Source organism: Actinia tenebrosa, unplaced genomic scaffold, assembly GCF_029948245.1.
Source record: "Actinia tenebrosa isolate PJP-AT-01 unplaced genomic scaffold, QUT_ActTen_1.0 PGA_scaffold0__85_contigs__length_37466705, whole genome shotgun sequence".
In the NCBI taxonomy this organism is placed as follows: Eukaryota; Metazoa; Cnidaria; class Anthozoa; order Actiniaria; family Actiniidae; genus Actinia; species Actinia tenebrosa.
This window is the reverse complement of record NW_028292569.1, coordinates 28,704,778-28,716,304: the sequence shown is the minus strand read 5'-3', so window position 1 is coordinate 28,716,304 and position 11,527 is coordinate 28,704,778. Positions and strand designations below refer to the sequence as shown.

At 37.8% G+C, this 11,527-nt stretch overlaps 2 protein-coding genes across 2 annotated transcripts in view; one reads left to right on the top strand and one right to left on the bottom strand.

The window, feature by feature from the left end:
• Positions 1 to 236: 236 nt before the first annotated feature.
• LOC116294284 (E3 ubiquitin-protein ligase ZNF598) lies at positions 237 to 5,122 on the bottom strand. The gene is made up of 3 exons (XM_031701850.2): positions 4,835 to 5,122; positions 2,604 to 3,376; positions 237 to 1,945 (listed from the first exon to the last, which is right to left on the bottom strand). The coding sequence occupies exons 1-3, from the start codon at positions 5,009 to 5,011 to the stop codon at positions 490 to 492; spliced, it is 2,406 nt and encodes an 801-aa protein (XP_031557710.1). The 5' UTR covers positions 5,012 to 5,122; the 3' UTR covers positions 237 to 489.
• Positions 5,123 to 5,422: 300 nt separating this feature from the next.
• The window catches only part of LOC116297235 (cytochrome b-c1 complex subunit 2, mitochondrial), a 32,154-nt gene continuing 26,049 nt past the window's right edge, over positions 5,423 to 11,527 (top strand). The window contains exons 1-7 of the mRNA XM_089039082.1: positions 5,423 to 5,583; positions 6,639 to 6,731; positions 7,625 to 7,774; positions 8,777 to 8,841; positions 9,941 to 9,997; positions 10,165 to 10,225; positions 10,624 to 10,687. Of these exons, the coding sequence (XP_088895208.1) occupies positions 5,518 to 5,583; positions 6,639 to 6,731; positions 7,625 to 7,774; positions 8,777 to 8,841; positions 9,941 to 9,997; positions 10,165 to 10,225; positions 10,624 to 10,687 (556 nt within the window). The 5' untranslated portion in view covers positions 5,423 to 5,517. The remainder of the gene's footprint in view (positions 5,584 to 6,638; positions 6,732 to 7,624; positions 7,775 to 8,776; positions 8,842 to 9,940; positions 9,998 to 10,164; positions 10,226 to 10,623; positions 10,688 to 11,527) is intronic.

The window sequence follows — 11,527 nt, the reverse complement described above, 5'->3', positions numbered from 1 at the left end:
CATTCAGCAGAGCTCATTTGAAGAATATCAATGGGGAATCCTTTGGAATCTGCTGTACTTGCTGTGGTGTCTAGCGAAAACAAGTTATTCGTTTATAAATAAATTCTTCAACAAAAACATTCTCGCTGTCTTCGTTGTTTGTGTGTATGTGTGGGAAGGCTTCCAGGGTTGTCACCGACTTACTTCATCACTGTATTAACCGACCCCTCCCCACAAACAAACAAAAAACATACCAATTCGCTAAACAAACCAGTATATTTATTTATAGTTCTGTTCAGCCTTCCAGTGATAACGGACAGGCTATGTCAATAGCCAAATTCACAGTTTAATTAGATTACAAATTTGATAATCAGTACAATCAATTCGAGTGTGCTGTATAAAGTAAACACTGTATATAGTCTGTATATACCGATATATTCCCAAACATTGATACAACAAAACATGACGGAGTAATAAAAAAGATTATAAAAAAGTTAGAGATTTTGTAGGTTATTTTCCTCTAACCCATGCACTCTTCAGAGCTAAGTTATTCGTTGGTTTGTAGATTCGTGCTGGTTTTATCTGTCTTGGGGCGGCTGGAGGCAATGAAGGGAACTCCATCTCATTCCTGGTTTTCTGGCTTCCTTCCTTCTTTACTGGGGCTGAACTACTTTGTAAAGAGCCCCACGCACTATCAAGAGCATTCAACTTCTTTCCACCACTCTTTGGCAACGGTTCCCCATTTTGTTTAGCGAGGACTTTTGCATCGTTATAAATGCTCAAGAGTTCCTTTTGTTTCTCATGGTCAGGAAGCAAGGTCACTAGTTCATGAAATATTAATGCAAAAGTCGGTCCAAAAAGTGCAGTACAGTCGTTATAATAAGCCTCCGCAGAGCACTGCCCTTGACGGAATTTTCCAGAAAGTTGTTTAAACTGGACAAACTTCTCCGCATCGTGATTTAGCAAAACCTTGACATTTCCTATCAAATTTTGGTTTCTCAGCTGATTGTCTTTAGCATCAGGTTTGCTGTCTTTTTTCTCGTTGTTAGTCGGTTTTTCCTTGGGCAAATGAATGTCGTCAACTTTTTCGCTGAATTGAAAGCTATTTTGAGGGTTATTTCCATTGGTAATTTGCTGTGGCTGAGAGGACAAACTGGACATAAAGCCAGGAGGCGGTCTTATTTGTGAAGTTTCCAAGGGTCCCTTTGCAGCAAGCGAGAAACCCGGCGGAATATTATTTGGTTGGGATGTCGTGGGTTTTCCGAGACTTGGAAAATCTTCAAGATTACCCAAAGATTTATTCTTCTCACCAGCGGAACCATCCTTTCTTGGTGGCTTTGAAACTTTGGCGTTACTTTGATCACTCACTGTTACAGTATTCTGCTGGGGTTTTGAAGACTTTTCAAGGGTCGGGAAATCGTCATTGTTGTCCAAAGGCTTCTTCTTCGAACCTTCTGGCTTTCGTGTAGTCTTAGGTGAACTTTGGATGTTTGTTTTAACGTCGTTTGCTCCATTCTTCTGGGCTTTGGAAGATTTTTCAAGTGTTGGAAAATCGTCCAAGTTGTTCAAACTTTTAGCCTTCTTGTTGGGCTTTTCGATCTTTCTCGTAGACTTGGGAGAAAATTGCCTTGTATTTGGGACATTATTGGCTACTCCATTCTGTTGTACTTTTGAAGTATTTCCATCGAGAACTGGAAAATCTTCCAGATTATTCAAGCCTTTTGCCTTCTTGATATAAGCTTCGGTTTTTCTTGTAGAATTTGGAGACGGTTTGGGGCTGCTATTTTGAGAGGTCTGAGGAGCTGGAATTTCTCCATTTAGTAAAGGAAAATCGCCTTCAGGTATTAAAGCTTGCTTGCTTTCATTGGTAGGATTTTCTGATGTCTTATTCTGATGTGAAGATGGATTATCTTCTGTTTTCGCCAAAGACTTCTCTATGGCAGCCTGTACGTTTTTATCTTCTTGCCTGCACAACATAAAAATAGAATTAACCATTAAATACAGAAAAGATGAGAGCAGACTTGGTTGTGCAGCCATGACCCTTCTCTTTGAACCACGCTATTTCCTTTTCAAAGAATGTTGAAACTCTAAATCAATCTTAAAAGGAACTTTTGCTTGTATTTTGTGGGAAGTTTGTACACTCTTACAAAGCCTCTACACTAAGAATTACAATCTATACAATACTCAACTCAATTTTTTTACACATTTACACCTAATTGTAAAAACGTTGTCGGGTTCAAAAAAAGGTCATATCATCAAAGCTAAGACCGAAGGGGAGCATGGGAAGACAATTATGCTAATTTCATGCGTATTGCAATTTTTTCCTTCCTGTGCACATTTTATGCATCATGGCTTTGGCATGTTGTTAATCTAGGTCGACCGACTATGCTCTACTGTGCATTTTTACATGTCTATATGCAAATATAATATACATTTTGGAGTACCCAACCCGACTTCTCCGACCCAACTATGTTTTTTCAATTTTCAATTAGGTGTATATAGCAACAAAAGTAAGAGAGTGAGACAGAGGAAGTGGTGCCAGATGTGATAGTTTAGCCTACAACTTCTTAGGACATACAAATAAGACTTAAAGATTGAATAGCTACAAAAAACCTTTGACTTACCTGGTGTTACTAGTATTACGTCCCTTTCCTCTGTTACGTCTAAACCTTTGCTCACCAGCTTGAACTTCATTATAATCTTGTCCAGTTACAGTCCATCCTTGCATAGATGGACGATTGAACACAAGATCAACTTCCAACTGCCTCGCTTGCCTCACTTGAGCTTTGGTCATCTTTTGTGAATGCTTCGAAGCAATGTGAGCTTGTAAATCAATTTCAGAACGAAATACTGAAGTATACTGTTCATATTTACACGTGTCTTCTTCGCAAAGGAAATGCTCATCACGGAAATGATCCCTGAGGTTAACATAATCTTGGAAATACAACTGTTTCCCATCTTTCTCACATATATGACACCAAAAGTGATTCTTGCGGAGATGATGATGAAGGTAATCATCATCAAGAAAGCGCTCATCACAAAATTCACAAATCGGATGTCCCTTATACGCTGTATCACTCGGATCTCCCACACGTCGATGTTTTGCTAAGTCAGCACGGGAGTAAACTTTCAACTCATGAGTAAACTTCTGGAGATGTTTAAGACAAATATCACAGAAATATAAATGATGTTCCTTCTTCATATGATCACGGAGTTTGTTTAACGTTCTTTCTGGTGGATGTTCCAAGCATTTGGAACATTTGTGTTGAAGGAGCTCATTGACTTTATTGCGAACTTCTTTATCACCATAACACAAACCAGATTCTCTGTCCAAGTAGCCATGTTTTATTTGGTCTTGGAGAGTTGACCACTTTCCACATTTCTTTGTAAGAAGAACCTACAGTTGAAAAAACAAAAACATTTTTGATGTTTGTTGTCTATCAATGAATATTGAGAGGCATTTCACAGACTTCACAATGGGGAAGGCAAGAGCTTTACACACATGGCAGCAGTATTGACTGGTGCAATTAAGATTTTTCCCTTTCCCTAAAGCCTTTCATTTAAGCACTAAAAGATGAGCTTACACTGGGTTAAACAAAGTTTTTTATTCTCATAGAAATAAAAATGGTACCATCTAATCAAGGTTGATTCCCCACAATTCCAAATATCAACAATACAATACAAGTTCAGCAATACAAACACTTAAAAATGCACAGGACCTTCACTGGAACATAAGAATATTCTACACAAAATTGAGGCTATAACCCTGAACTAGAGAGAATTCAAACAGGAATACTTTCCTGGTGCCCCACCCCCCTACATTACATTAAGCAAAAAATGTTGCTATTTTTCCATAAGTTTACACTGCTTCTTTTTGCAAGATCCATGTATGGACTTATTACAAACCCCACACTCTTAAATGAAAAATTATCTTAAATGAATGGCAGCAATATAAGAACAATAGGCCATTTCACAGATCCCATTACTCAACCTCAGCCTCATTAACGTGTGATTATTCTTTAGAATTTGACTGCAGAATGCAGTAATGAAACGAACAATTGAAACACTTAAACATTTCACAGGTTGTAGGCAATTTCTAAAGAATACATTACACGCTGACAAGGCTGAGGTAATGAGGAAATGGCCTATTCTTAGGGTGCATGTTATATCACTGCTATCATGTTGGTTGAGGACAACAAAGCATTTCTCTTTATCTTCTCTCCAACCAACATGATGCCTGTTTAATCGTTATTCATATCTCAAGGTATTTGTAGTCATGTGGTTGCACCCTAAGAATAGGTCAAGATTAGTTTGATAGTTTCCATGAATTCTTAAAACTCACATTACAACATTTTCTATAGTACCTTTAACATTAAAACCGATCTTTAGGGCTGGTTCACTCTTTAACACAAGCTTAAGCATAAACTTAAGTGTGAGAAACACAAGTGTGAACTGCGCTAGCACAAAGCATAAGCATAAGAAATGGAAACTTTTCCATTTTCTTATGATTATACTTGTGAAATCCAAAGTGTGAACCGGGCGTACATATAAGCATAAGCATTACATTAATAGTACTATACTTCTTGTGCTTATGTTTTAATGCTTATGTTGAAGTGTGAACCAGCCCTTATATTTTGCTTTTCGGACGAAAAAAAAACATTCTAATATACCTTAACTTTCTTAAACAAAAAAAACAATTAAAGATAATGAAAGCTAAAGTTAGATTAAAATTAAAATTTTTTTTGTACGAATTTAGCAAACTTGCGAAATGTCTTTCACTTCATTTTTAATTCATATCAAAAGCTAAAACTCTGTCGAACAGTTAAGGATAAGATAATCGAATCTTTTGGCTCACCTTATCCAGATCAGTCCTACAAACAGCGCAGTATTTTTCCTTCCCCAAGACTCTCATCCTCACTGAACACACATAACAGATGGGATGATCACACTGACCAACAGCGAAAATTACAATATCTTCGCAACAGACGACACAAACATTCTCTGATTCGCTTCTATTATGATTTCTAGGCATCGTGGAAGATTATCTGATAGATCGGAGTTATAAAACGCGGGTAAAATGAGTTAAAAGTGGCTCTAATGCTTTCTAACTACTAAACCGAACAGTGGCTGAGAAACTAAGCGAGGAAAAGGATGAATAATCGTTTAATGACGTCACATAAGTATTGCGCCACGAAATGAAACCGGAAGTGACGTTATTTTAAAATCAAAACATAATTCTCTCCTCAAATACTCTCAAATAAATATACCTCTTATTTCATAAATGTTCCTTTTACTTTGATTCGTGTTTTGAGTGATTGGTATTTTTGAAAATAAATCAAGAACATTATTTATTTAAATATTTTTAAATATACCCACAATGCATTGAGAAGAAAGTTATAGTCCCAGTCTCTTTAGTGAGCGAGTCCACGATGTAGTGGCCAGCGGTGATTGTATGAGTACATATTATGGTCTGTCTGGACCCGGTTTCTCTCTTTTCCTTCACAAAACTCCAACATTTGACCCAAGAACTGGGGGAAAATGCTTCCTTTTGGACGAGCTGGACCGTCTATGGTCAGGGTTTTAGGACGAACAGCACCTTCTACGGTTAGTCTCCTCATTTATCTTAGTTATATGGGTATTGAATGCTTTTTTAGGGTATTTTATTGTACACTAAATAACGATGTGATGTAACACCACTACACTCGTCTTGGACTTTACTCTTTATTAATTGCAATAAAGTTTTCTTCCGTACAGCTTTTTTGTCATAAGAAAGATGAGATTTATGCTCTCCAAGCACAAAATTTCAATTTGAGTACCAAATAATGATAATATTAATCTTTTGTTTTGAACAAAGATCAAGAGATCAAATGTGGACAACAGAAATGAAAATTAGTGTCTGTCCATCCATGTGGTAATGGGTGTCCAGGGCTGTCAACTCTCCCAGATAAACCGGGAGTCTCCAGATTTTGGACCGTGTCTCCCGGTCTCCAGATTAGAGTATCAAATCTCCCGGATAATCCCCGAAGCTGACCATTTCTTTTCTTGTGAGACTAGACTTTCACAACCATAAAATTCCAATTATTTCATGTTGTTTGTGTTATTTTGCATTGCTAACAAAATCAAAATGTTCCTCATAAACTGTTCTTGCAAGCAGGCCATTGTAATATAAGCGATAATCTGATTGGTCAAAAATAAACCAATCACATCAAATGTTACAAAGCGAAAGACGTCTTTTTGCATGCTTTTTGACGTGCTGTGATGTCATGTCCCTTCCCTATCAATTCTCCAGATTTGAATATCTCGGGGGTTGACAGCCCTGGGTGTCCATTGTCCATCAGGGATTCATCTAGACCTGTTTGTCTGTCTTTCAATAAATAGGGAAAGTTCACTTAATGTGCCAGGGGAAGGGGGGAGGCACCAGATATTTTTGGGCATGATAGGGAGGGTTCTCAAAATTTGTCATGCATACAAGGGGGCTCTCAATTTGAATTTGAAAATTTTCATGGGTTGTTTGGGGGAGGTTTCAAAAATTAAGTCCACCACCCCCTCTCAGCATATTAAATGAACTTTCCCTTAAGGCTATCATTCAATAGCCTTTGACTGCAACTATTCCAATGTGACAAAGACTCAAGCTGTACTTTTTATAACACTTATTGCAGCAAAAGTTGTATGCTTCCACTGCTGTGCCGTTAAGTGAACCCATCTTGGATGTACAGCCAAAAGAAAATGTTTTAAAACCACAGAATGTGCAGGTATAGTGTCTTATGGAAATCTAAAGTTACAGACACAAGGTGTGATGTTCCATGCATTGTCGCATGCAGAAGTAGAAGTAATTTCTATTTCTGCGATGTCGCATGCAACTTTGCACTGTCTGACACCCAATAAACAGCCTTTTTCATGCAACGCTGCAGTTGATGTTGCATCCTGTGTCTGTAACTTAAAGACGAGGGTGTAGCAGTAATCTGCTCGCCCACATCTGGGGCCTCAGAATTAATCTCTGGACTCTGCATCATATGTAGGCAGAGTTTGTTGCGTTTGTCCCTTGATTCAAGGGTTTTTCACTGGGTCCTCATTCTCTTCTTTTCCTTCCTCTACAAAACCCAACATGCTAAATATCAAATTGATCTGTGAGTTGAAATCCTACTGGGGAAATTTTTTGGAATACAGTAATTTTGGGGGGACATGGGAAGCCATGTAGAACTCTAGGAGGTCGGAAAGCAATGGCCACAACTATTTAGAGGAGAGATAAAAATCATAGTCTGTGAATCAATTTTCTGTAAAAAAGTGCTCAATACTTAGAAGTAGAGCAGAATATATGTGTGAGAAGAAAAATTCAAGACTACATTTTTCCTGACAAGCCTGTTTCCTGAATCGCTTCACTACATAAAATTTACTACCTAATTAATTATGTATACTTTTTTCTATATAAACGATAGTCACGAATATTCTTATCATTAAATCCCCACAAAACAGGCTTGTAGGGGAAAAAGGTAGTCTTTATTTTTTCTTCTCCCACACACACGCACACACACAAACACACACAAACATATACATATATAAATTGGAATAATTTGGAAATGTAAAGAATAGAGTCATTTATTTTACCAATATTTTCTCATAATTTTGTTATCTATTGTTGTTCTAGGTTACCACATTGGATAACGGCATGAAGGTTGCGTCATTAGAAACCCATGCTCCTACTTCCAAAGTAGGCCTGTTCTTTGAAGCTGGTAGTCGATATGAGATGCAGGACAATCTGGGTGTCTCACACTTTTTAAGGAATGCAGCTTTTGTGGTGAGCTTATCTACCAGCCGCTTTATATTGCAAGTAAAGTGCTGCAAGTGTGCGTGAAATGGCAGCTACATGCCATCTAAGTAATTGTGGTTGCAGCATATAATTTATCCATGATGATGTATGTTTCTAGTCGTGAACAAAATACAGGCCGGGACACCACAAAAGTGAAATGAAATACTCTGGGGGATTAGCATGAAACTTGTCCAAAATTTAATATAATCTTTAAGGGTCTATTAATCACTGGTTGAAGATTTCTCTTGATATTTTGATGGAAAGTACCATATTATATTTCTTAATTCAAAGAGTTCAGTGATGATCAACATACAAAAAAGTATGGAGCACTATTCAATGTGGAGTAGTTTTTTGTTATTTACTGTACAACTTACTCATGACTGTAAATGACATCTAGAACTAAGCATGTTGAGTGCAATAGCCCTCCTCGGCTTGAGCGCAATGTTTTCCCATTTCAGACCATGTGTCATTCCCTCAAGAAAAAGATTCTTTGTTTGAGCTACATTCGTTTTAATGTGTCTTCTCATGTGCAACCGTTAAACAAAGAAATGTTACTCTAGGGAAAGACGTGGTCTGAAATGGGACAACATTACACCCGAGCTGAGGAGGTCTATTGTGAGGAAATAGTGGTAAAGCAGTTTTCACGTGATTGGGAAAAAGCTCAATGCCATAAGCATGACGTGCCGTGACCGCTATGCTTTCTAGAATCTTAACTGGCTGATTTTTTCTTGCGCATTGTGATTGGTCTAACATTGCCATGACCTTTGCATGTCTGTGTCTGCGAGTAAATTCTCATGCAATGTGATTGGCCTGGCGTATGCTTTGCTGTGTCACAACCGTGTTCAAGCCATGAGCTTTTCATAATCATAAGAAAACTGCTCTACTGCATAATTCATCCTATAGATGAAGGTACCACTGAAGTTCCCACCTTCAAATCCTGGAATTATGTCATAAGGGGTAAAGTATGAATCCATTGGTTTGTTTTAATAGAGTACCCAGGATCGTAGCTCATTCAAAATTGCAAGACAGTTAGAGCAGTGTGGAGCAAGTCTAGAGTATGTATTTTTCAAATTTCCAAAACTTAACATATGAGATTTTTTGGTGATAGTAACTTCAACCGATTAGGTGGATCTAAAGATTGAATCACTTTTACAGTGTTTCTCAAACACGAGGGTGATCACAATTTTCTGTCTTGATAAAAGATTGTTTTGGTGGTTGTCAATCAGAGTGTTTTCATTTAAATTGTGGGAAAACGCAGAGTTTTCAAGGGTACGTTCCTAAGGAATGTCATAGAAATACCTCAAGTGATTTACAACCACCAAAACCTACTTGAAAACTTTACTATTTCATGCGTGCTATCATTTCATTCATTGAGAAGTGATGTACTGTAAGAATAAGCAGGGTTTTGTTTGTACATTTATATTTGCACAGCATTTTACAACAATGTATAATCTCTGCCTATCAAAACATCAATATGAAGTGCTGATACTTACATGTAATTGGTTAGGAGTAAAATGCACAATCCAAAATTGTCAAAAAGAAAGCAAAAAACATGTGGAAGGGTTTCACATAATTCACCTTTTTCGGCAATAGCCGTCACGTCATAAACACTTTGTTGGATCGTGTTACGGTTACCAAAAAGTTCAGACATCGTTCTCGGATTCCCATAATACAAATTCACTGAGTTTAAAGAGAAAATTTAGATAGATTCCTTTAGTTAGCTCTCTTAACAGCAATAAGAAAAGCTTCAATCAAGCTTACTCCGACGAAGGACTAGCGTCCGAAACGTCAGTAAGTTTTTTCATCTTTTCACGGTGTATAATTTACCTTTTCATCATTACTGTTTCATTAGAAACACCGACGCAGCTCACACTAGTTTTTAGCTAGTTATATCTTCTAGAAAAATGATAATTTACTTGTATTTAGAGAGCTAACTAAACATTAACTAAGTAAATAGTTCATTTAGAGTCAGTACATTTGTATGGAAATCCTAGAACAATGTCCGAACTTCTTGGTGACTGTAACACAATCCAACACAATTTATACCACGTGACGGCTAGCGCCGAAAAGGTGAATTATATAACATGTATGCATCAATTTGTACCATTAAACCTCTGCATAGTCTGACACCAAATTTCATATTTCATTTTATAGAGCAAGTAACACAAGAGATCACTTGATATTTGCTGCAGACTGTAAGCGCGATAGCATGTGAGTATGGAAAGGACTTTCTATTTGTTTTTGTTTTTTTTAATTAATTTATCTATTTATTTATGACAAGATGTTAATAGTAGCATTGAATTTTAAAAAACTGTATTACATACAGATGTAAAGTTTTTTCATTTCTTATTCAATAAAACTGTTTATTGTTCTTTTAGTCAAGATGTACTTGACAGCCTAGCAAGCATTACTACCAAACCATTATACAATCCTTGGGAGGTAAGTACTGAACACTGCACAAAAACTACACTACTTACACTGCCTACCCTACCTACCTTACTAACCTTACCTTCCCTACCCACACTTATCTATGCTACCTACACTACACAGCTACACCACACTACACTACCCTACATTATGCTACATACCCTACCTACTCTGTCTACACTACCTACACTACCTACTCTATATACAGTACCTACAGTACACTACTTACACTACCTACACTAGCTACTTACACTACCTACTCTACCTACACTACCTATTCTACCTACACTACCTACACTACCTACACTACCTACAGAACACTTACAAGAACACACTACCCATACAGTATCAGTATGGTTATACAGTTATCTATAATATACTTTCATGACACTTTATCTGCAACTTTTTAGCTTGATGAGGTAGCACAGAGAGTTAATTTGGATCTTGCTATGGCTGCAGTGCAACCACAAATAAGTAAGCTCATTCTTGATGTTGTAAATTAGTTAGTAAATTATGACTTGGGTTCACTCCTTTTCTCTTTTTTTTTTTTTTTTTTTCTTTGTAAAAAATTGTTGGTTTTTTTTCCTTCATTATGTTTCTTTTTTTTTGATAAAATTGTGTTACTGCAGCATTCTTAATTAGACTCATTTACACAGGGTTAGCAGCAGTAAGGGGGACTCGCGGTCACCATTCGGAATCGCCCGGGGATTATCTGCCCCCACGTAACGGCGCCGGCCGCGGGAATTATTCGAGCCAACTCTACGGACTTTTAGGCAAATATCCGATTTGTCCACTTTACCCGTACCAAACCCGTAGGCAGTAAGGGGGACTCGCGGTCAATGTCAAAGATTTACGGGTTTTACAGGCGGTTTAAGGAAGGCGCCGGCAGCGGGAATAAGCCGCGCGATAAGTCCTTACTGCTGCTAGTTGTCGAACCGCAAACGGAGGTTAAAATATCCTTTACATATAGATGGACACCATCACAAGCATTCGAAATAAAACTGTGCGCCGACTGCGAACTCAGGTGTTGGATCGTCTGGATGCTGACTTTGCCTTCACAACATTTATGGAGGGAGATACGGACGAGACGATGACAGAAGAAAGGGCTGAAAGAATAATTAACTTAATACCCGAAGGTAACTACCGGTTGGAGCTAACGTTCATAAAGTATTTAGACGGCGAGTGGATGATAGAAAAGGGGCGCAATCCTATCAGGGCGTCTGGTAAGAAGGACCTGTTTGTCTTAAACGAAAACACACGCCCGGGAGCATTGGTAGGAATAGACATGCTGTTCTACGAGGTTGCTTACCCGGT